The sequence below is a fragment of the Thermobia domestica genome, chromosome 8 (assembly GCF_964235325.1).
Source record: "Thermobia domestica chromosome 8, izTheDome1.hap1.1, whole genome shotgun sequence".
In the NCBI taxonomy this organism is placed as follows: Eukaryota; Metazoa; Arthropoda; class Insecta; order Zygentoma; family Lepismatidae; genus Thermobia; species Thermobia domestica.
The window spans coordinates 252117539-252144656 of record NC_137461.1 but is presented as its reverse complement, the minus strand read 5'-3'; the positions used below and the strand labels follow the sequence as shown (position 1 = coordinate 252144656).

At 34.1% G+C, this 27118-nt stretch overlaps 1 protein-coding gene across 1 annotated transcript in view; it reads left to right on the top strand.

The window, feature by feature from the left end:
* The first annotated feature begins 7272 nt into the window (after positions 1-7272).
* LOC145693543 (dolichyl-diphosphooligosaccharide--protein glycosyltransferase subunit STT3A-like) overlaps positions 7273-27118 on the top strand; it is a 33054-nt gene continuing 13208 nt past the window's right edge. Inside the window, exons 1-5 of the mRNA XM_081769625.1 lie at positions 7273-7427; positions 12772-12885; positions 18310-18477; positions 19802-19962; positions 22482-22572. Of these exons, the coding sequence (XP_081625751.1) occupies positions 12783-12885; positions 18310-18477; positions 19802-19962; positions 22482-22572 (523 nt within the window). The 5' untranslated portion in view covers positions 7273-7427; positions 12772-12782. The remainder of the gene's footprint in view (positions 7428-12771; positions 12886-18309; positions 18478-19801; positions 19963-22481; positions 22573-27118) is intronic.

Sequence of the window (27118 nt, the reverse complement as noted above, 5' to 3'; positions counted from 1 at the left end):
ACTGAGAATCAGTGGCGGATTTAGAAAAGTATTTTGGGAAGGGTTTCTTACTAATGTTTAGTTTTTTTAAACATTCGTAATTTTTATTTGACGGGAGCTTAAAGTTTATGAGTAAAGGCATAAATAATAGATATTTCGTTTGTTGCAGACATTCCGTAACTTTGGGGAACGGGCTTCAGTCCGAAAGACCGCCCCCCTAACCTTCACAAAACCGTCACTGCTGGTAATTAGTAATAATAACGATTTAAAAACAATAAAAAAGGAAGTCGCCCAACTCACAGTACACGCACTATTTCTACATTCACAGATGGAATAAAGAAAAGCTTTGTCAGAATGGTCGAATGCTGGTTGAATCCCGGACTTCCCGATAGAAGCGCAAAAGCTAATCACTCAGTCATGTTTGTTGTGCAGTTGTATTTAGCTTAACTTACATATATTCCGTAGTCTTTTTTTTTGGGGGGGGGGGTTCCGTAATGATATGTTGAATCCCTCTTGTTAAAAATTCAGAAAACTTGAGGATTGGGTAAACTGTGATGGTGGTTCTATAAAACTTAACTGTAGAATTTCAAGAATATACAGAACCAAAAGCTCTAGATGTGCAGCCTTTAAGTGTATCATATAAATCTAAGTATTTCTCTTATGTTTTATTTTAATTTTATTTTGTTTCAAAAAGAGGGTATGGAATATTTTGAAGTAAAAATACTACATACTATTTTGCTAGTTATTTGTGTATTCTTTAAAAAGAAGTGTTTACTTTTAGGGTTGGCTGATTTACACCAACTTTTTTTTTTTTAATAACTGGTTTAAACCACAAAAATAAAAAGAATGAAAAATGCGAATCGTGTGAACTTCATGGTAACGTTTCCAGATATCAAACTACCTGCAATAGTTTTATTTCCCTTTCACCTTTTAATCAAGGTGTCCCATGTTCAATTCTCGGTCGATCCACAATCCTTCTTTCATGCGTAACCCAAGTAGCGGTTCGGATGTCAGTTTAAGCGAAAGTCTTCTCCTTGATAACCTCGGTATTTCGTAAGGATGTTAAGCCTAAATATACGAAACAAACCAAATTGTATATTTCTACATGCCTAAATGCGTGTTGTTTTATAAAGAAGCCAAGATTGCTTAAATATATTGATAGAAATTGGCAAAATTTATCGATTGCCTACGTAGCTTCCAACATTAGCTTGGATTGGACTTTCAATGATATCTACGTACCGGTACTAAATTTGTAATTTAATACCTCAGTTTTAGCGTACTGATTATGGTACGTTGACCTTTAAATTTTACATGCAAAGCAATAACAGGATTTTCCCGTTATTGTCTTACATTTCAAGTAATGACGGGATTTTCCCAATGGCTAGGGCGGGAGATTCTCAACTTAAGAAATTTACTGACCGCACTTCTTTAAGCTTATGGGAGTTCTTCCGGCATAACCCCGCTGTTGCATAATAACATCAAGGCGAAACAAACAGGCTATTTCTGTGAATATGTAATATAAATACATAAAGCAAAAAATCTAAGTCAAAAAAGCCTGGTTTAAACCAAAAAAGCCTGGTTTAAACATCCCCCAAAAAACGGGTTTTTGGCATTTTCATAAACAACCACGGTTCTTGCCAACTCTGCTTACTTTTGTATATAGGAGGTTAAAAAATTCTTATTATATACATTGGTTAATCCTGTGGAATTCATAATGTAAATATGTTGAAGAAAAATGGTTTGAAATATTTTTTCGAAATTCATAGTTTATTTTCGATGTTTTATATTATTATCAGCATCAACCACTAATTAAATGATTTTTTGTGTTATAGAGAAGCGATACAAAGTCTGTTTTATCAATTTAAAGCAGTATTTTGAAAAAAGCCCAAAATTTCCGAAGCAAAAAAGCAAAGCAGAAAAAACCGAGTTTTTTTCCAAAAAAGCCGGTTTTTTTCCGAGCCCTTGCATCTCTAAATTAAAGTATGTTAAATTTATATATCTCTATTGTGCTTTAGTATATTATATAAGGCTTAGGCTAATCACTTAATTTGGCCGTAATAACTGATTCACTATATTATTTTCATGCTCCATACTCTATTGGAAACACCTTTTGATATAAAATAAACTTAAAAATTTCAAATTCTTAATCGTGACCAAAGCATACTTCTTTTATTTTATTTTCTGTATGCGCTGCTGTACATCACAGATATACAGTGAAATCAAGCATGTGTCAGTCCATGGTACCGTGCATGTGCGTCCGCATAACATATTTTTTCATTTTCATGGCCTTTACATCCTCCTAAACAATATTAGGAAGGGTGTCGCTCCTACACCCTTGGGCATTTTGCATAACACCCATTAACCCTTTCGAATCCAATGACGTTAAGCAATTTTTAAAACTTTTTTTCCAAGTTTATATTATTTCAACACAATTCATCAGAATTTTATAGTTCATATGCCATTCTCTTTAAAATGATGCAATCTTGAAAATGATATAAAGATCATACCCTTACAACGTACAATAAAAGGGAAATTTAGAAAAATCGGGAAATTTCTCTGAAAAAAATCCCTTTTTCGACCTTTGGGGCCCTGGGTGAAAGCACGGTACCCCAATATACATTGAGATATTGGTAATGTTCATGCCAATTATTATTTTGATATCTTATATAATGACGTCGTTATAAAATGTTCATCAATTCTCTGTGCAAGTAAAAAAAAAAAAGTTTCACTGGTGCGTAGGTTAGGTTTTGATGCAAACTACAGGCTTTGGTGCAAGTAAGCAGCTAATTTGATACTAATTGTCTCTAGTACTTCACGACATTGTCTTGTCGTCATTATATTCGAAAGGGTTACTATGGAAACTAAGTGCTGCTATTACTGATAAATCAAATGTTGTGCATACACCTCAAATTTATTATCCTACCAAAAACTTCCCGTTGTGTACACTCAAGGTTTTTTTATCGATCACAAGTTGCTTTAAACATCTTAAAAGTGTTGAAGAATATGTTTTAAAAGTATAAACACTTTCAGTTTCACAGTCACTGCGAGCAAAAAGAGTACAAATCATGAATAAAATATTTGGTTTCCTCTTCGTCTACGTTTGTATTTGCCGCGGCGATTATTTTATTTTTTTCGTTATATCACCGTGCTTCGTCATGACAGAGATAAAACACAGTGCATGACAGTTTAGCTACATTGCAACAACAATAAGCTGTTAAGAATGGTTTATCAGATGAACAACGACAATGAATCATATCAAACGCTTCTGGATGTGCCAATGCAGTATTTGATAGCAGTAGCACAAGAACAAGAGATTTCGACGCATCTACACATTTCCAGCCTTACAAAGGGGGATCAAACTTGGGAGGCTAAAATTCGCACCCTGACATCCATATGACAGTTTGAATGTGTGCTCTACGCACATTTAACTCGAACGCTTCCGTTGCAAATGAGAGACTTTTCAAATCAGGAGATGACGCAGCCTTTCGCCTTGATATCTTTGTAATCCACGCAACGACTCGTACATCAGATATATTTTCTCTCCTTTTGCTTTCGTAGCAACAAACATGAAGTACATGGTTTCTTTTACAACATCGGCGATATTTGCATGAAATTTTCCAAGTAGCTTGAGTCTGTTCCGCAGTACACTCTCTTTTCGATGCCAAAACACTGAGCAACCGTGTCCCACCCTGAGAGAGCATGTGTACCTGGAAGACCTGGAAGAAATGCCTTATCTTTTTCTACCCCTGCACTAACGTCGATAACGGTCCTGATAGTCCCACTGCTTTCTATAGTTAACACTCGCGACAGTTTAAGAGTGAGAAAGAAGTACATGAGAAGTATGAAAACATCGGTATCGTCGCACGTAACTGTAATACTCTTCACTCCCCTTTGGGCAATCCTCATTACTTGCTGCACTATGATCACACCTGCTTCTTCGTATGTTGTCCGCAAATCAGTTCTGTGTGCTATCTCTTTGGAATGGGATCCTTTCCAGTTATAACCAATTTATAGTCCAAATTTCTGATATGGACATTAGTTAGAAGTTGCTGGATAATTTACTCTGTCAATTGTATCTTGTTTTAAGTGACAGTAAGTACATTTTTCGGGATGAAAGTTATGTTCCCAAACTCGGCTTTTGTCTCCTCCTACCAAATTGGCCAGCTCGGGTCAATCTTGTGCCACTCTTAATGCTATAGTTGTAGTATCTGTCGAATACCTAATACACATTAAAGAACCTTGTCTTCTGAAACACGTATTCTCATACGTTATTGGAATAGCCATGAACAGTTCCATTGTTCGGACAGTCTACTACCCACAGTATAGCATTTCCATCAATCACTGTATCTTCTGGTCTGAGGATTACTCTTGCAGATGCATCAACTTTTAGCTGATTCATCATGAGTGATTTCGCTTTTGTTATTTTCATCTCCCGGTAGTCATCAAACATGGCAATTAGTACGAAGGCAAGTTCATGTTTGAGGACAGGTTGAAAATCGATGTCTCTTGGCCCTTGTATTTCAGGAACACGAGAGCAGATCAACGTGGCATCACATACATCTGTACTTCCAACGCACATGGACTTCGTGTTAATAGTCATCGTTATAACTTCCTTTGGTATGGAGAAACCTGCCTGCCAAGTAGTTGAATAATTAACCATTTGATCCATTCTAATATTCAACGCATTGTGAACATTCACTTTTTCTGACGCGATTCTGCCAGTGACTATGTTGGTAAGAGATTTGGAATGGTCCTTCGTGTCAAATGGATCAATACATGTTTCTATCTTACTCTTGAGTTTCTCTCTGTCTCCTCGAATCCTTGCTGGTGTCTATTCTTTGTAAGTAGTGACTTCATCCCTCTGACTGTCGTTGGTCAAGTCGGACAGAGCTTACAAAATACGGCTAAAAATGGGCATGTTCTATGCTCACGTCTTCATACTTTCTGGTTTCATTGTCAGTCCGATGATTCCACGGGATCCTTTACCGTATCTCGTAAATGTCGTTTCGATATACATGTCAGACCAGATGCCGTTCCACAGCCCTTCCTTGTGGTGCATTACGTGCTTCCCTTCCATGAATTTCTTTAGTACATCACCATGACATGTTTGCATTGACTACAAATAATACAAACCGTACCTTGTATAATTGTGATGATCCGCAGAAAAGAAATACGGCAGCATATGCTTTACTGCCCACAGGTATAATCGCCATTCACTTTCACGTTCAGCTCTCACAAATACCATAATAATAATAATAATAATAAAAATAATAAAACAGGCTTTACTAAATTTTCCACACCATAGTTTGGATGTAGAGCTGCTTGATGCTTTTTTTTTAATATAAGTTCTTCCTTTGAATTTACCGCAAGAAAAATAGGTCTCTAAACTTCTTCAACAACCAATTGAAGAGCTCTGAAATTCTATGGGAACATCTTACCAGATAGAATTTTTGGAACACTTCCAAATGCTGCATTCAGAATATCTTCAAGACCATTTCACGTCATCAGACATCCAACGCAACCAATAAAGATCATTAGTCTGTGCATTCCTTCAAGTTTTGGAATGAAAGTTGAAAACTGTTTGCGGTAAAACCAGCTGATGTGCACAGCCAACTTATACAGTTGCTGGTCATTTGTGAATATAGTCACATTTTGTCCGCACATATTGGTAAGTCGTATGGCCTCAAGCATTGCTGTGAACATTGTGTCGAGGTCTGCAGGATCCATGTCTATTAAGGTGGTATATATGGCCCTTGTGGCTGTTAGAGTCTTGTACTTGCTGGCGGCACAATTATGTATTAAATTTAGCAAATTCTAGGGTATCGTTCTCAGTTACTATCCGTTTTATAGATTGGAAATCAAAGTCTCTACATCTTGATAACAGTCTGCCCTAAAATGATTGTCCATAAAAATATTTTTCTTACTGGTAAATTAATGTTTTCTCGTCCCACGCATACTACGGTTAATATAATTTCTTTTTGAATTTTCTGTATATATACATAAATTTTACATTATTAAGTATGGACTCAACAACAATGGTAAACTGCTCAAAGTATTCTTTGACCATTAAAATATAGGTGTAGACACCTATATGTCTATGATAGAACAAGATCTTGGAGAGATATAAATGAAAATAGAAATTCCGTTAATGGCGGTAGCTTTTTGTACATACATGAATTTTACATTCTTAAATATGGACTCAACAACAATGGTAAACTGCTCATAGTATTTTTTGACCATTAAAACATAGGTATACACACCTATATTCATATGATAGAACTAGAAGTTGAAGAGAGATTAATGAAACTAGAAATTCCGTTAATGGCGGTAGCCATTTCATATTAACGTGTTTTATACAAATTGCCCAAGGGTGTTAGGGCGACACCCTTCCTAATATTGCTCGGTAGGGTTAAAAGATTACGAAAACGTGAAAATATTTTATGCAGACGCGAATGCACGGTACACTCAAAATCGGGGGTTTGACGGCCGGACTATTAAATATTATGTAAGCAATCAAGAGAAGTATTTTTTTTTTTTTATTAATTTCCATATCGTATATGTTTTTAAGTGGAGCATATTACTTTTTCGTGACACTGCAGATTAGTCACGAATAAAGTTTGCGGATTAAAGTGGCGGCATGTATAAGTACCGCACAGGGCGGCAAAACTGCTTGCGCTGGCCCTGTGTAAACTGCAGGAATAATACAAAATATAGCAATGGACTACACGCAGGACCGAATCTAGGGGGGGTCAATTCAGGGTATTTGCCCCCGGGGCACAGCTGGTTGAGAGTATGTTGGGGCGCCATTTCGATGCAAAATTGAGAGGAAGGGGGGCAGATATACGTCTTTGCTCCGGGCGTAATATTTCATAGATCCGGCCCTGACTTAGGACACGTGTTAATGTTCATTTTCGCAACTATATTCAAATGGACGTGTCACTATAACCTAAGATAAACAATATAGAATAATTCATGACAGTATTAGATAAGATCCCTGTGTTCGTTCAGCGCTTCGAAAGGGTTGAAACGTTTAAGTCCTGACATTCTTGTCCTCAGAATACACTCTCTGCATAAAGTATTTTTTATATTTGATATCTTACATAAAATAATAAATAAGTACTTGTAACACTGAAGGTCGGAGTCCGCACTTCACTTGTTCGTGCCACGGCATTACAACGTTGTCAAATTGTTTGTTGGGTTTTGAAATAAAAATATTTTAATATTATATTGAATTGTATTACAATAAGTTTGTAAATAATATGAGTAAGTATGGAATGAATACTTTGATATATGATATTAGGCCTAATGAAAGAAATATTTCTTTGCAGTTTATTAAATTTAATTTTTTCATGTGGCAATAGAAACAAATTGAGTGCCACGCTGGGTTGGATACCGGTGAGTGGGAATGCGGCGTCTGCAAGAGTTCCTGTAAAAGTTACTTTTATATTGTAAGTTACTTACACATTACTGTAGAATGTCCATATGAAATAATTGTTACTTTATGAGAGTTTTTCAGGTTTCTCTAATGTTGGAAAACTAGTATGTTAAAAGAAGTAATTTTATTTTATTTGAGTAAATAATTCACGTTACAAGTAATTCTGTTTTCCTTAATACAGTTGAATCTTCTATAATAATCGCTATTCAGATAATGTAATTGTAATTTGCTTGTTCTTCAAGTATACATCTTATACACAATAAAAATAATACGGCGAATGTAAAGCATAATTTTGATAATATACCATTTCAAAAATAGGGTGCCGTCTCAGTTTAGGCAGATGTATGTTTATAAAATTTACGGAAGAAACTTGTTATGTTATTTTACAAGACCAACGTATAAGTACTCGAAATATATCGGGATCTTATCTCCACTTGCATGATAAGTTAGAAAAATGTAATGCAAAGCATGCTCTTTATCACGTCATACTTTATAGGAGACCCATGATGAAATGGTGCTATATGTAGGTTTTATACAAAGTGATCATAGAAGTGTTGCGAAGCAATGCCACGCTTGCATGTGTCTTTCTCGGTTATTCTCAATTATACACACCATCGCTGACGTGCCTGTGAACTTATCCGCGCATTTCCCCTGCTTTACTCCTGCCCTGACTCGACTAGATAAAATTCTCGCCTTATAGTGGTCGGTTTGCACAAATTGATTAGTGTTTTTTGCACTGCGGTTTTTATGGCGTAAGTTATCATGCTTATTTGTGCCCATAACGGGTAAGCCTTCCTAAAGTGAATCTACACCCTGTAATGCAACTTTTCCCTTAAGAAACAATTTGTAATTTAGTAAGAATGAAATTCCTGATTAAGAAGTAAAGGGAAGATTATTGGTCCCCCATGTACGTTAGTAGCTGGGTGGGTTTCTTTCTCTACTAAAGTTTATACGGCACATTTAATTTACAGAGTATTGCCGAGCGAGCGTTAGAGAGTGAAGGCGGGTTAGAGCCCCGCAGGGCACGTTGTTTTCTGTAAGTTCAGTGGGAAGGAGGACCAGTAATCTAGAACCTTTCCAGTAGTAAATGTATCATGAATGTGTTTACCTAAACTGGGACTGCGTAATGACGCGAACTTTTCAACGATAGTGAAGCACGGTGGCTTGATGATTGAATGCTTACCTCTGGTGCGAGGGGTCTGTGGGTTTTCTCAAGTTTTTTGTTTTCTTACTCTTCATCCTCCAGTTATTTTATGGGTAATCGTTCAATTTTATTAATCATCTATTTCCTAAGCTTAAAGAACATTATTATTGGACTAAAACTACAGTTTTAGTTTTCAATGGTGTTTCTGTATTGATACGATAAGTTAGATAGTTACCGCACATATAAATACATTTGTTAAATATTATTCTTTCTCTGTGGATTAACAGATTTTTTTTTTTTTTTTTTCAAAAGTGGTACCCATATTTTTATTCTATACCCCTTTAAGAAACAAATACTGAATTTAATGTATAAAATGACATAGTTTACCGTTGGTTACATGTTTTATTCCTCTTCGGAATGAATTTAGTACTTTTGATATTTCGTTCTATAAAACTTCTGCGAATTGTTGGGTAAATGCAATTTCAAAAAGCAAACGAACGCAAAATATCCTGCATTTTATTTAATCCATCCGCACAACCTAATGTAAAACTGATTTTATTAGTGTATATGGCCTAAGATTAAAAACAGGTGTCTAATATATATCATGATTCGACATCTAATATGCGCAAATATTAGAGAGCATATTTTAATATAGAGTAGCACACAAGTTATAAGCGTGTTACCGAAAACTCCGATATAGCCAAAAAGTTATCATTTCCTCCTAGCAACGTGGGAGCGGAGAAGTTGAATCCTTTAGCTCCAACTTGACGGTTTTCTCAGTCTCATAGGAAAGTCTCGATGTGGTAACTTTAACATGTACTCCTTCAGCGCTTCTTTTTGAAATAATACTTCCGTATATATTTTTTTTTCTGACAATGATGATTTGAGGGGATGGCCCTTGGCGTAATTCCCGCCCCAAGCTCTAAAATTGCCTGCGGGCCAAATATCCGATGGTGCTTAAGAAGAGTTACCAATATTTTCACAGTATATTACTTTAACCCCTTGCATATATAAATTCCACTTGCGGAAAATAGTCTGAAATCATCACTGGTTTCTTCAATTGCCTATCAGATGTATTGCCAGCACGGCAATAATAATTTAGTGCCGTGTGACAAGACAGGGTACCTTAATTATTCAAGAAAAAGATCCTGAATTATTTACAGTTCTACTGAAGTAGTCCTCTGTTCGGAAATTATAATTTACGTCATGAAAATTTGTGGTAGGACACAGTTCAGAGCAAGTTTGTGACAGCATATAGGTTATGAAATATAGTTGGGAAGCAGCTAATTTTAATATTCAAAGTATTATCCACTTCCGTTGTATCGTAAACTACATTATTCGTATGGCATTATACAGCATGGCAAATTGCCGTATAAACATGATTCAGTTTACTAAATGGATGCATTAGAATTTACTAATGAACGTTATATGATACGTATCACATAATTAAATGGTGAACTTTCTCCTATACCCTGTGAAAATGTTCTGGTTAGTGTGCAGTATCGATTCCTTCTAAAACTTTGTACAACATTTCTGATTTTTACACTTAGTTTCGTTTATAATCATTTTCGATAGTTGCTTCTCTGGAAAATTTAAAAGCAGGCATCGGAGCGAGTCTCTTTTTCATCTAAGTATCTTTTTTTTTGGCAAAAATCTCTATCAGTCTCTACTTTTGAAACATTAGTCTACTAAGTTTTTTTTTTTTTTTTTTTTTTTTTTAACCCTTACGTAGCCCTATTGTTTGGATTGTGGCCAATGTACTAGAAAATGTCAGTAATTAAATAAAAGGGAATAATGATGATGAATAGAAAATGACATAAATACAAGGTAATAAATATAGAGTCAGTGTTTGCGTGGTAGGTTGGAGGGATTTCTGTCTCCCTAGAGTGAGATTGTGTTTCTCTTACCTTCTTTGTTAACTACAAGGGAATTTGCAACAGGTTACCACATCTCTTTATTTAACAGGGTTCCCATCGACTTGGTAAACCGGGAAAGTGAGGGAATTCATCTAACTCAAAAGTCATAGAATTTGATCATAGTCATAGAAACCTTTAAAAACCTGGAAAAGTAAAAGTATTTTAAGTATGGATTTATACTTGTCAAATCCAGTTTCTAAACCTTTATTTCGCTACAGCAGACTTTTTTTGGTTTAACATTCCGACTTAAAAATAATGTTACGGCTTAACGACTATATAAATGTTCATGCAGAGTCAACTCGTAGCAAGAGGAAAATATAGATGCCTTTTAACGTTATATGTAGAATCGGAAGTATATAAATCATGATCTGGAAAAGTAAGAGAATTCATACTTGCAAAGTAAGTGGGAATCCTAATTTAATTAGTTGTAAATTGAGGTAATATAAGATCTAGATATGCCTTTCGCTATGTCGCAGTGTAAATTCGAGCATGGTCTCACTGTAGCCTTCGATTCGAGAATTTTCTCTCTAAGGTGGTGTATTCCGTAAGTTTCAATTAACTGATGTATACGAGCAAATAAAATCCATATCTCTGGTCTTCATGAGTAAACAAACGAAGTACACCTATTGAGTCTCCGTGACTATACAGTGATACATGAGTGTCGAATATGAGTACAGTCAGGAACAAAAACGTCGGATACTCCTCATATATATTATACGGGGAGTGCCCGATTTTTTGTCCCTGACTGTACATGTATATATTGCCTCAATGTTACGAAATAACGACGACATCCACATGATATTATTGACTATTATAGGGTAACAGAAATAAGGAAATAATTTCTCTTTCAGAATATTTTGTTACAGGTGCCGTTGAATGTTTTAAACATATAATTTTCGCCCGTATTTTTAAAAATTGAACAGTGTATCCTAAAAGATTAGTAAGGGGGCTTACGAAAAAATTAGCTTTTTGCCACCCTTAAAATGGCGGATCTATTCAATGTATGCGAATTCGATACCATCAAGATTTCCCTGTTAGGGCGTTTCTAGTTCTTATATTACCTCAATGGAGTTGTAGGAACATTCTAAAATGGTCCTTTTGTTGGCATATTTTGTACGTTCTGTTACCACCTTTTGATGTCCATTCCGTGCAAATTATCTTTAAATAGATATATATATATATATATATATATATATATATATATATGCATGTATATTTAACCTGTGTGAGGTTGAATTCTACGAAATTCAGTCCAGGTTTTATATTTATTTTTTATTTCTGAACTTAACCGGCGTCTTGGTAGGGGTAAATCAGTAATGCACAGTCAGAGAAGTAGTAAAATTTATCTAAGTGCAAAGGTTTTGTTATATATTGTTACAAATATTATATATAATGTTCCTGAGGTGTCAAATCATAATGATGTTATTGTATGTTTGAAAAAAGCCAATCCCCATCCAGGACCAGAAATAAAGGGTTTGTTCTGTTGAAGACTTTACAGCTGAGTTGTCCTTCAGCTGTCTTTCTATATGTTCGAAAATTAAAAATGGTTTTAATCATTTGTGAAGATTAAAAAATAGATAAATATATTTTTTATTTCTGGTCTTAATCGGCATCTTGATAGGAGTACATCACTATAAAAAAATGTTACATTTTCTAACGTATGACTAAAAGTTGATTTGTGAAGTTCCTTATCAGAGGCGGGTTGTCTACAAAGTCTCCGTTTTGCTTTATTTAGTCTACGAAGTCTTCTTTTGTGCTTCGTTTGGTCTACAAAGTAGCTAATTTCAATGCCATTAGACGCTCCGATGCCTGATTTAAAAGAAACTGGATCGTCTGTAAATTTAAGAGTATTACATGTTATCCCCAAACTTATTCATTTTTGTATTTTGTTCATGCCGTAGAAGTTTCACTAAAGTGGTATTGAAGAATGTTTCAGAGAGAACCGATATTATACAATAGCTTAAAAATTTTCACATGATACAAAGGTGAGTTTACCATTTATGTGTGCCAGAGTACGTAAGTGTGGTTGTACCTTTGTTTGTTTTAGTTTGTGTGTTTATAACATTTAAGATTATAATACCGTACGCTTTGTTCTGTGTATTAATTACCAGGGAAATAGCACCCCATGGGATTGTTTGCAAATGTTTAAGTAAAATTAGGAGTCAACATACGTTTAAATGAAATGTTGTGACTTTGGTGTGTGTGACAACTTGAGCTAATATTTCTTACAGTATTCTATCTTAATATAGGCTAACTTTAAGCAGATTTATAATTATTGATATATGTGCTCTTTGTAGGGTAAGGCACAATGGCTGGCGCACAATTATACAAGCCCAGAGGGCTTCAGATGTCTGTGGAGAAGCAAGAAACGCTGCTGAAACTTACAATTCTGTCTCTAGCTGCTATATTATGTAAGTTTCGAGAAAATAATTAAAATATAGTTAGATGTGGTATATTATGCAGATTATGTACGTAGTTATTGTAAATGTAGATCTTTGTAATATTTCTTTTCACTAATATTACAATGAAATCACTTCTTTCGTTGTATGTCCTTAAGTTAGCAGATCTTAGGTGAATATTTTATTTACAGTTCTACTGAAGTAGTCTTTGTGCGGAAATTATTTCGGAAACTGGTGTAACAGTTTTCATGAAATGAGATGTATTTGTCATTTTCGGCTACAAGAAAATTATTTAATTAGCTCTGAGTTGATACGCGTGATCTAAGGACGCTAAAGCGAGCGCTATTTGGTGGTAAATTTAATCCTGAAAACACACTTGACCTTTTTCATGAGAGAGGGCAAATCTGTGTAATATAAGAGAATAAAATCAACGTACCTACGTGTTCTGAGTATTTGTACTTAGAAGGTTCATTAGAATCAATTTGTTTTCGTGTGAAGAAAGAAAGAATTTAGCTAAGTCTCGACTGTGTAGGCCTAAAGCGAACAATTCATAATAGTAATCTGATAAATTATATCTTGAAAATAAGCTATACACTTTTCTTCAAATGGTATAACACCTATTTTCGGGTGCAACAAAGAAAATCTTGCTAGGCTTTGCTATTTGGAAGACTCATTTAGCGTGGGTAAGGGGGCAAAAGTGAAAACTTTTGGTTGTAAATTTGATCTTAAAATCTTTTCTAATAATCAAGAAATGAAGTGAATTTTGAGGATTAAAAAAGCTATTTAGCCAGGTCTCGCCTATGAGAAATCCATTAAATGTGACTGGTCTGCCTTTTTCGTTTATATGTAAAAGTTATTGAAACAGAATCTATCTATTGAAATGCTACAGTACGAATTAAGAGCGACCGAGCTCTAACCTATAGCCTTAGCTTTTAAACCTTTAATTTACGGTTATTTGTGATTTCACGTTTATAACAAAGACAAATATTTTTAAAAGAGTGTACTTCAAATAAATTACTTAAAGAAATATTTTTCACAAAGTTTACCCTTTTAAATTATTGTTCAAAGGCCTTTGCCTTTCATAAGCCTTCTCCGAAATAAATGCAAATGAATTGTGCTGCCATCTTTGGAGCTCTTTTAAACTACGTTTATATGTTTCTGGCCCATCCTTTCGACAATGAGATCTCGGAAACTACAGGCTCTAGAAAGATGACGTTTTCACTGATCGATTGCAAATTTCATGTAGATTGTCCAGTTCTAATTGAATATTTAAAAAACGTGGCCACTATTTCTTATTACATTTTTACGGGTACATTAGAAGTGTTGAAATTAAAAAAAAAAAAAAAACCTAAAGCATCACATCCTAAGCATTATACATTCCAACACCACACTGTTGTATATAGGGGTTGTATATGTCTCAGGCGTTTGTTTCATGGCCAAATAATAATGGAAAAGGAAGTATAACCATTTCTCCAGTCTAAGATGAACCTTTTTTGGGGGGAGTGTTTTGCCCAATGAACACCATATATAACTGACATTATAATTAATTGTGTATGTAATGTATTTGCTTATTACATACTGCGTACATGAAGAAAGAAATCACTGGTTATACATGAATTAGAAACTCCAACCGGAAGTAGGCTCACATCTTGCAAACGGTGCGAGATATTGGGAAAAAAATAATCGAAAAAAGTCTCCCTTTTATGATACCCCTTGGCTTTTTTTTTTAATCAATACGTCTTTCACTTGTGTCTGTAAAGGGACATGTACAGATGTTGTAAGGAATGATACGGAGATTTATGCTCACATGCGAATGATGCGCTGTGTAGAGAGCGCAGGTTCAGCTAGTAGCAAATTAAAAATGTTTATTCATGACAAGTTTACAAGTCGCTCCCTCAGCGAACAATGCTTGATATCCCAAATGTTTAATTAACATATATAAGGATTATATTCATATTCTCGGCGATTGCTTCTGTACACTTCCCGCGGTTGTATATCTGTTATGTGCTACCAGGCAGAAAACTACCTTAAGCCGACCATGCACGAACCTCAATAGGAGAGGAATAAATACCCTTTCTAATCTCTTTCTGTTAAATTTGCCCAGGATGGGTATTATAGGGATTCCTATTTCTTAGTAGGACAGCACCAAAACGTTTGATTTTTCAGTATATTATATGATGAAATCTAAATGAACTGATAGGATGCGTATTCAGTAATGAAAGCACCACTATTTAAGCAACCGTTCTATTAAGGTAATCGTATACATTTCGATGAATCCTTGTCATCATCATCGGTACGTGACTGTTAAGGATTTTTTGCATTTATTCGTGGATTTACATAATGGAAATTTTCAGTCCTTAGGAATATATATATATATATATAGTGATTTATTTGTGGATTTGGTAGAAGGGGGGAATATTTACGCAAGATTGTGTTCCGTATAACAGAACTTTAAAGTCGGGTTGGGACAACGTTATTTATAAACCTACATACTTTGAACTTATGGTACTAGTTTTATAGGCGTTCCCCAAGTTCATTTTTTTCCACTTTTTTAAAAACAATTTTATGATAAATACGAGTAGGTACGTTAGATAAGATTCGGTTAGGTAGATTAGATTACATGCGTTATTTACCTTATTACTTTTCGTCCTATTGCTAAAGACAAGTGTGCAGCATCCAGTGAAAGCCCTATAGTTACATTGCAACCTGCACAACTTGTCATAACAAGTGTCACTCCTACGTAAAACGGTTTTGTTATGACAAGTAATTCTTTAGTCCGTTCTAATTTGGTCTTTGAAGACCAAATTCCTCGCCCGAATAATAAATACAATAAAAGGTCAGAGTTTACTTTGGGAAGAACAGTCATAGGTGCTTTTCGTACTTTTCTGCATTGAAAGAACTAATATCTGATCCATTAACGTTTATGAAAAGAAGAGATTCGAGGTTTTTTTTTTTTTTTTTATGGATAAACGGTTTCTAGCGTCAGTATACTGTAAGTTTAGGCTGGAAACGCTTCTCTCACACTCTGCAGAAGATACTGAAAAAACAATGATTCTCATGTTACGATGTTATAGATTTGGCCCAATATTAGAAGGTTTCATCTTATGCTCTTGGAATTACTGCAGCATTTTGGCTGAATCGTCAGAGGAAAATTTTATTTATTTATTTATTACTTCTTTGTCGCGGTATAACATTCTTGCAGACAATTCTTCTGGATTGTAGTGAAACGTTATCCCAGTGAACGTTTCGTTAGGAAAGCGAGACCGTATGTTATCTGTTAGATTCTGAAAGACTTGAAATCTTATTTTCTGGTACTTCTCAAGAGAACTGTGTGAGGGTTTTGCAGATGGGACTCCATAAAACCAGTTTCTTCAAACTAACGTTGTAATTCTTCCATGGGCATGCCGTCTTTTTCTTTTAACGCTTCCAGAACACTTACAGTTGTTTCAATTTGGATAATTGCCTGTACAATGGATGCTGACCTTTCTTCTCGAAACAGGCTAAGGACATGTAGAGGTTCCAGCGCATCTCGGATCATGGAAATTTCATAAACAAAATTCCACTTAGTGAGTTTTACATATAGGCCCAAAAATATTGCACGCTGGTGAAAGCTTCTCTGCAAATTTGTAGAAGCTTCCCGAGAGTGTTCCTCTAGCGCAGGGTAGGACTTCCACAATGCTTCTATTGAACGGTAACAAGAGCCTATCCACAGTATATCAAAATCTTGAGTAATATTATAGAAGCGAATGCTTAGTTCTTCTGATATTAATTCGATTTCTCGCCTGTTCTTCGGGGACATTAAGTGAACACTGTATAATTGATCTGCAAAATTTTGAAAATAAACCATATCCGAAATCGTATTAACAACGTTGTGAACAACCAGTTCCAGCTTATGATTCATGCAGTGAAACACGAATAAATTAGTGTCTAATTCTCGCTGCAGTAAAGACACAGCACCATTTATTTGACATGTTACTTGCGCCATCAGTAAAAACTGCTATAAGTCTTTCCCGTAATATCGTTTTGGAAAGATTCATACTTTCACATATTTTAATCACGGAATCACAAAGCTTTCTGTCTGTTGTGGAGTGTAATTCAAATAAAACTGAAAATATATTGCTACACACCTGATTAACTACAGTACGGTTATACACAATGAGAACATATTTATGAGACACAGTGGAGGATTTGTCAATCATTAGCACAAGGGTTCATCGGAATTCGCAAGATACTCGATCAGTTTTTCCTTCATTTCTATAGCTACAAAGTCAATAATATTTGCACACGTAACATTGTAGTAGAGGACTTGTCCGAGGTCCTTTCCATTTATTTCTATGTTTATTATTCAGTGTTTCAGACTAACCCCGTAAACATCCAAATTTGTTTACATGCAAATTTGGATTCGTAAATATTCAAGTTTTAGGGTATGTCCAATAGTATTAACGCAGGCGAGATGACGTGTCAATACGCATCGGATATAGCTTAGTGTTGAATATTATGATTATGAAATGATATATGTGTAACGAGTAGGAGCAGATTTACAAGGGATTGAAAATTTTTCATTCTTCGAAAGGTTTTATTTAAAAAAAAAAAAAAAAAATAGACAAGTATTATATCCAAGCACATAAATTGCTTCATATAAATGGTAAGTTAATGTAGTTTACAGCCGTCTATCTCAAGTTCGGGAGATACATAAAACATGAATAGAGATTGCTATATTGCTTAAAATGGCGTAGTTATGGGAAATCGTTTTAAAAAGTGTTGCTTTCTTCTGTTTATATAACATTACAGAGATAGTTTTAGGTAATTGTAATTACAAGATTTTTTTTTTCACAACTTTATTTATTTGTTTATTTATTGTTACTGTTGTAGAATATTTCTTCCAAAGTTTGGTTGTTTTTCGATGTTTTAACTTTCTTAGTTTGTAACACTGAATAATAAGTATAGTATTGTAAGTTCGTTTAATATGTAGTTTTGAAATTTCTAATAACCTGATCTAGTGCTATTTTCTTGAAAAATAAAACTTTATGTTGGGTTGGCAACACTGTTAAGTGATTGTTATTGCGAAGTATGTCAAACGATGCCCCTCTGTCGATATGTCAAACGGTGAAATACCCTTTTTCAACGGTACGGTTCCTCGACTGTTTGAAGGAAGCAAAAATAACTATTTTTCTAAACACGCACTTGCGGAATTCTTAATAACGCTTAGTGTGATGAAGGGTTGCTTTTTATTTTATTTTATTTTAATATCACTCGTAATGTATTACGGTTATTGTATACAGATTCTTTTCTCCCCCGTAAAACTTGCTTTTTTTTATTTTTGTTTAATTATTCTTTTTAAGATACTTTGATTCCACATAACTTTGTGTAGTCGAAAATAAAGTATTGCATATTTTAAATGTGTAAAGTAATATCTCTATTTTCATTTCCTTCTAGCGTTTGCTACACGTCTTTTCTCTGTGCTGAGGTTCGAAAGTGTTATTCACGAATTCGATCCTTACTTCAACTACAGAACCACAAAGTTTCTTGCTCAAGAAGGTTTTTATAGTTTCCATAATTGGTTTGATGATAGAGCATGGTATCCATTAGGAAGGATAATTGGAGGTGAGTTGAGGGATTTTAAGAGTTCGTTAGAGAAATTTAAATCAGTAAAACTTAAAGCATATGTAATTACTAACAGAACGTAAGGAATATTTAATAAAATTAGTTCGTTTTACTTCAGACAATATATTGGTATGTAGAAGGTCTTACAATCATTTTACCTAGAGATGACTATAGTTCGTGGAAGTACCTTCCAGTAATATCAGGTGTTTATATGATAAAGTGCAGTTGCCGGGATATCTATATCGATATGACAAAAGAAACCTCAAAATACGGGTTAAAGAACATACTAGAGACGCTAAAGCCGATTACTTGATTTCGGGATTGTCGAAACATTTGGAAAAACAAAGTACAATATTCAAGATTCAGTTATTTTGTTTGGGGCAACAAATGAAACCGACACACTTGTTTTCGAAAATTTGTTAATTTGCTTAAAGAATTCAAAATTGAGTGTAGATATAGGGTGGTTGAATATGGAAAGGAAGACTTTAATTAAGACATATAAACAACGTTGAGATAGAAATAAAATCATCAATATAAGCTGGCAACATTCTACTATAAATCAAAAGAATATACATGTTGAATTCGGGACGTTAGAATGTGTTACTTCACTATTAGATGAGTGAGTTGCTGTTTGGACAAGTTTTTTGTGCTTCTCAACCCTGGCGAATCCTTTTCTTTTACTTACCTGATGTTTTTACTATTCCATCTCCTTTTTATACCTCCGTGATTGACTCCAGGGAAGAGCCGAAAGCTAGAAGTACATGTATAAGGTGTTTCCAGGAATTACAGTTATTTGTAAGGAAAATAGTTTGTTTTACTGACGTAATGTTCGTACCAACTTCCAGACAATTGGTTTCCTCTGAATATTTCGGATAATCTATGGTTATTCATTCTCAGTAGAAAAAGGGTGTTACATATGTCTCTTCAAAGTCGTAACCCTAATCACTTACCAAACATACGAAAATAAAGTAATCCGTTGTAAATTAAACTCAGGAATACATCTAAATATTTTAATAATGCCGGAATTTTCGATGCGAACTCCCGCTTTCGTCAGATTCTTGTTTATTTATATAAATTCACACTACTGATTCAATCATGTCTCATGGTTTCCATTATATAATGGAGATTTTTCTTTTCCGCACATAGTCACTCCACCTAGTGAAGAGTTTTAGCCATTTCAAAAACGTTCGTTGTCTTTGCCCCACTCTGTATATGTATATATAATTGGAGTTAATTGTATAACTGCCTACGATTTCTTAGTATTTAAAAATGTGTGTTATGTATTTTATACTTAAGTTACATGTATGTTTGTTCTTTCTAATAGGTACCATATATCCAGGTCTTATGATTACATCGGCAACAATATATCACTTGATGTGGCTGTTCAATATTACAATTGATATCCGAAATGTGTGTGTGTTTCTTGCACCTCTGTTTTCGAGTCTTACGACATTGGTCACATATCTTCTAACAAAGGAATTGAGAGTGAGTATTCTAGTTCACAAATGTTGTTACTTCTGAGTTGATAAATATATCTTTGCATAATGCCACAATGGAAATTTTGTGTTTATGTAATGTAAGTTGCCCATCATATAATGGCGTTATTTTGAGTGACAGCTTTCCTTAACTGATAATACAGTCTCATGGAAATTAATGTAAAGTATGTTCTTTTTGTCATATTTTTCAAATCTTTCTTTGTTTTACAGGTATTTTACTTTTTCAGACACAATGTTACATTTATCCATCTTATAAATTTGCTACATGAAATTAATTATTTCTATAGTTAATACGCCCTTTCTGTTTAATTAGTTCGATTACACGATTTGGCATAGATGCGACAAGTTTCGAACACATGCAGTTCATTATAATTAAACCATACGCGGACAAGAGATTCAAGCATGGCTTGCTTTGTGGAACAGTTCAGTAATATCAATTTCATTTGCAAATAGCTCACAAATTCTCGATATGGTTAATGTGTGGCGAGTTACTTGACCATTCCGCACACGAATATTGATTTTATGCATGAATTTCTCAATGGGCAGGTAACTCCCGCTCGAAGGTTTGTGGCAAGAAACAAATCCTGATGGAATACTCCATCACCGTTTGGGAACTTCTCCAATGTATGTATAACTTTCCTCCTGTGAATGTCGATGTATTAGTCTCCGTTCATCATACCATCAACTGGCGTTAAGGGTCCCGGTCTTTCATGGGTAAAACATCTTTTCAGGATGTTTCACTGTGTGTCTCAAATGTGCCGATTTATTGGTTGAACCCTTTGTCCAGGGACTTTAATATAGTTTCGTCAGAGAACACGATCCTTTTCCACTCCTTTATCCTCGGCTTTCGATGAGAACGGACCAATCAAGACGGTTGTTGTGCATTTGACCTGTGAGCAGGTGTTTCATCTGAGGTGTTCTGACTTTACTTCCAGCTGCAATAAGTCTGCGGCGTGTATTGGACACATCCAAACTCACCTCTTTTGCATTCAACTCCGGAGTCAAATTCACTGCTGTAGAAGTTGGGTTCAGTTTACTTTTTGACAAGAAATCACTCCTCTCGAGGCGATATTTTCATCGTTTTCCCACATTTCTCCTTTTATTGGGTTAAATAGATCCTGCCTTTTTCTACTGTTTAATAACGTGACTTATCGAGGCTACACCAACCCAAAATTTTGCAACTAATTCTCTTTGCGTTATGGGAGTATTCTCCGCTAACGCTAAGATCGCACTGCGTTTCCTAGAAGTCGTATCTTTTTGTCGTTCCATTTGGATAAATGGAACAGTTATTGCAATTGTCTAGGATCTACACACGAGCGACTGTCCCAATCAAACAACACTCAAGAACTAAGTAAATAATGCACATAAAGTGGGAGATAAAGAATTTTTGTGTTGTACACTGTTGCCGCCCATTGTGAAAACTATGAAACAGTAAACAAAAAAGAACCCTTTTTCGATTAATTTGATGGGACTGTAGCTTTGCCATGAGCCGAATTTCTTTACTCACTCATGTTGCTAATTAAATAACTGTCAGCAAAACTTAGTGGAAACGCACTCGGTTCATGTTCAGGATATGTAATACTGGCAAAATTTTCTAGTAGTAATTAATTAAAAGTGAAGTAAAAAAAATAATTTTCACTGACGATTTCTTTCTACTGCTCGAAAACACGTTGCAACTTGCATATACTACCAGACCACCGCCACAAAATTTCATTCATCATACTGTTCAAATAATTAATTATGCGTTACTAATTTAAACTCCAAATCTTAAGAAAGAAAGAAAGAAAGAAAATTAAAGTATCTGCACAAAACAAAAAGTTACTTAATTTTTATTGTAAAATCTTACTTCCCTTTGGTTTTAACTCTTGCAAATAGTACGTAATCCTACACAATATTTGTGGTCATCTTTCACTCGCTAGAGGGGTTACACATTTGTAAAAAGGACACCGTCCAGTTAAACATATGGGATATAGTTAAGAAAATAATGCTACATTTCAGTAAACCTGACATGTTAATTTAGCTGTTGTAAATAAAAATAATGGATAATCTATAGAAATGCTTAGTTTAAAGCAGGGAAAGTAATTAATTTACTAAAATTTGGTAAGTAAACTTACATAAATTCTATTAGTAGAAGCTATCTAAATGCATCGTATTCCTATTCCTACAATACTATGTAGGTACATGACGTCATCCTAACTTAATCAAACCTAGAAAATACTATTCAACTAAAATGAACCCGGCAATAAATAAATAAATAAAATAAAATAATCGGACAGATCATGAGGTTAGTATAACATATTTATTCTGTTAGTAACAAATATATTATGAAATATAAATTTAAGGATATATACGTGTAAAAGTAAATATTTAACGTTATTTTCTCCATTTGTGCAAAAGCATGAATTATTGAAGATTCTAGAAATGAGATTTTATTTATTTATTTTCTCTGTTTCATTGGCATTGGCTGTGTTTGAAAGCTTCTAATTTCCGTGTTTTTGTACAATGTAGGATTCAGCCTCTGGTCTGGTGGCTGCTGCTATGATAGCCATTGTTCCAGGATACATATCAAGATCTGTTGCTGGCTCCTATGATAACGAAGGTACGCACTCACTAATGTATCGTATTCTTGAAAACCGATGATTCTAAAGCAAATGTTAGTTTTTAATTTTGTAACATTTTTATTAAAGTAGAAATGAAAAATTAGTCCTAAAGTAATTTTACTCGATAATATCAACGTCTAAATGCAGCTGTCATTGCAGAAATAAAAAGAAATGGAAAGTATGTTTAAGGATTAAGTTTGGATTATGTGTAGAAATTGATATATATATATATATATATATATATATATATATATATATATATATATATATATATATATATATATATATAAGTACTACTAAATGACATAAAGCGAAATTTAAAAAAGCGCTAAGAGAAGATTGGAATAAATGTTCTCGTAAAAAGAGAAAATGTTGTGTTTTGATGAAGGAAAGCAAAATATTCGAAGATTACGCTCGTGATTATTTTATTTGTTTGTTTGTGTGTTTCTTTGCTGTCAGTTAGCTTATGTCAGGACTCGTAAAAATATCCTTGATCTATTTCTTTCTCTTTCTTTGTTTCTTAAATAGGAATTCTTCTAAACAGATATTTTTTAATTTGAAATTTTGATTACAGAAGTAATTTAGTGTAAGAAGTAGTTTATATTTTTGTTTTGTTCTATTATGTTTAGAAGGACGTAAAGAGACTGAGAAATAATACGTAAGCATAGTATAATACAACTGAATAAAAAAAATAAATCTTCAAACATTATTTTTTTTTTTCACAAGAAAAATGTTACGTCATAACTCTCTTCACTATAGTGTATATTGCAGTTTTCTCGTAGTGCTGTGTTGGCCTTTTTATATTATTGTAGCATATATGTTCCAAACATGTCTTTTTAATTTTCTTTTCTTTCTCATGTTGGCTCTATTTAGATGTTGACATAAAATGACAGCCTTATTTAGGTGATGAAGTTATCAGACAAAGTTTTTCTCTATCTCACGGAATTGTATGTTTCATAATTTATCTTTAATATAAAGAATCTTTCCACATTTTCGAATTAGAAAAAAATTGATGTTTTTGTCATTACACAGAATGCATTTTAGTGAAAAATTTCGAGAAGTGTTTTATAAACCGTTAGTGTTATGTAATATGTGTTCTGTCGGTTCTGCTGTCGTGAGGACGCTTTTGACATTAACTGATGCTAGTTTCTGCATTTGAACACGCAACACTGTTTCAGCTAATGCGTATACAAAAGGTTGTTCGCTTTATATCCGACCATTTTTCACGAGTTCTCGTCTTAAGAGGTACCGTGCTACCACACTCATCATGTTCTGTTGGACCCCCAGCTTGTGACTTATCACACAACGTTGTTGTTTCCATTGCAGCAAATTCCGCCGCAAAACAAGCATGAGAATTTTGTTCCAATGCCTCCCTGCAAGCTTTCCATATACCGTATTTGGGCGAATATAGGCCGCACTTTTTTTTCCTGGATTTTGGCTTGAAAAATCATGGTGCGGCCTATAATCGAGGTGCGGCCTTTTCTCCCTCAGATTATAAATCGTCAATTTCAAAATGACATGTACGCGTATACGTTGTTCGAAAAAATGGCCACTTTGATTTGCTACCGGTAACATATTACACTGGCACAAAAACCACTTGTATACTTAATGGCAGGGTTGGCTGGTTTAAACCAGCTGTTTTTTTTTTTTTTTTTTTTTTAAAGTTTAAACCAAAAAAAAAAAAAGTAAATAGCGTAGTAAGATTTAGCGTACTGATTATACGCTGACCATAAAATTTTACATGGCAAGTAATAACGGGATTTTTTTCTTATTGCTTTACATTTAAAGTAATAACAGAATTTTCCCAATGTCTGAGGGCGGGAGTTTCCTAATTTATACGTAGGTATATAATTCTGTACGATGGTTTCAATTGTGCAACTGTTTATCTTTTTATCCATCTGAAATGGCTCTTAACAATTATATTAACAAGTATGGAAAGATCAGTACAACGTATTTTTATCAGGAGTCCTTCGTGAGTGAGTCATTTGTGATCGCATTTCTAGCCAATTAGTCCCGGTTCCGAGTCTAAATGAAAAACAATTTCTCTCGGATGTAAGCCGAGAAGCGGTTTGGATTCCGCTTTAAGTTAATGTGGCCCCTTCCAGCATAACCCCGTTGTTGCATAGTAACACCAAGGCGATACAAACTTATTTCTGTTCATATGTAATATAAATACATAGAACAAATTAAAAAAAAAAAAAAAAACTGGTTTAAAAAAGGGGGGGTTTAAGCCAAAACAAAACTGTTTTTTTGTTGTTTTTTTTTCAATAAAAAACATGGTTTTTGCCAACCCTGCTTAATAGTTTTGAATATGTATCTTTGTTATACAGTATATTTAATATATACCAGTGTTCCTTACTGTCAGGGAACTCAAGGAAAATGGTACAAATCAGGGAAATTTTGTAAAATATATTTTTTCTGAAGATTACTTGAGAACAGGTTACCTCTTATCCATGCTGCACGGTCATAGACTGTCCCGGAATTACGTCACTCATAGACCCGTGAAGCGCGCAAAGAATTTGTCGTCTACTCTTTTCCCGCTTAAGTATATGGAAGAGGGTCTTCGCGTGAGAAATCCTATACTGAATTAACGTTACATAGTAAAATCCTTAATTGTTGCTTGCATGCAGAATCAAACTTAAATGTATGTAATTTACTACATAGAATAATGATTATTGAAAGATTTAATTCTGGCAAATGTTCTCATTCGGACAAGTGTAGTCACTATTTCAGAATTCACGTTAGTGTAAAGGCTACAGAAATGTCTTTGTAAGTCCACCTAATACGCTTTTGTTTATTTGTTAGCATCTTAATTTGATTATATAGCTCGCGCCGTGTGGACTTTGTGGTGGTTCGCAAATTTGGAAGTGTTGTTCCTTTAAGAGTTAATTTCTTTTCTGTTGTTTCAAGTTCACTTTTTAATACTTTGTTGTTCATTTTCTCCTGCAGAAGTTTCGATACATCTATTCATTTTTGAAGGAAAATAGAGGAATCATCTACTGTAGTTCCTTCTGTATTAACCATTACAACGACTTATCAAAAAGATAGTCGTAAACCTGGTTCGTTTGCTGAGATAAAAATCCGAAGTGGTAGTAATTCTTTGGCATAAAAATATTAGCTTCGATATTTAAATACCATTAATCTCACCTTTTTAATAAAACTGACAACGTCTATAAACGATGTTAAACTGGTTTATTATTTGATATAACTTATAATATCCTTTTCTTAAAACTGTTAAATACACAAACTCACTGACTAGGTAACCATAAAACATGTCCATATCATCAACTATCCCATAATAATCACTTACATATATTAAAAACATTCTTCTTTTGTTAATATGAAATGAACATTCTACTAAGTATAGTGCATATGTATGAGTACTTTCTGCCCAAGGTACAGGTAAATATTACACAAACCAAAGTATTTTGTTGTATAAAAATGTCGCTCGACAAAGGGACTGAATATAAAAGTCATGAGTAGGCTTGGCTTTTATCTTCAAGAACCACTGGTCCGTTTACATTAGTGTTCTTATATTATATATGTCCATCATATTTTGATCGCACCTTGTATATCTATTCATTATATTTCACATATACATATATATATAAATACATTCGTAACAATTCTTTCATTTCATCAATATTTATCTTTAATTACATTAATTATATTTATTTTATTATTATCCACTATATTATTAATATATTTCCTTATTACAATATCGTCGCTTATTTAATTAATCGTCGACGGGTGCGATTTCGAAAAATGTAAAGGACAAACGTGGGTTACAAATAATATTAATCTTTACGGGCGCATTAAATAACAAATAAGTCGGATGTTGCATTTAAAGTTATACATAGTAGCACTAAGATGTTATAATAAAGAAGAATTTCTTTCAAGGTAGTCGTTGGATAATTGATTTTATAGAATAGAGCTTCTTTTTAACATAATCTTTGACAATTAAGTTTTCAACACAAATCAATCTAATATAAATAATCTTTGCTTTTAATTGATTATAAATCGAATTATAATTCCTCATATTAACAAGAAAGAATAAAAATCATTTGAAAATTAATTTTCCAGTCTACCTAAAACTCTATTTAAGCATTTCAAGTATTTTTAAGAATCGTTTTCATTATTGATATTAACACATAAACTTAAAATGAAAATTTACAAGAATCTACAACTAACATGAATTTAACCTAATTTCAGTAACGGTAATCAGGTTACATTCGAACTTGCATACGGTTCTAATAAAGTACACTGTACTGCGCTATCATGATTAGGTTCTACATTGTGTTGTACATGTCTTTCATCGTGATTCTGACTTTGGTATGAAGTCCCATCTCTTGATCTCCAATTACGTCTATCCACGTAGTTCGCTGCATTTCTGGAATTTCGCTCAGTACTTCGATTATTTTTATATCTACTGCTGTTGAGTGATCTGACATCATAATTACCATGATTAGTTAGGTTAAGCGGATTCCCTACATAATCTTGCCTATTGTGCGCATTTTGATTGCTAGAGTATACTCGGCTTAGGTT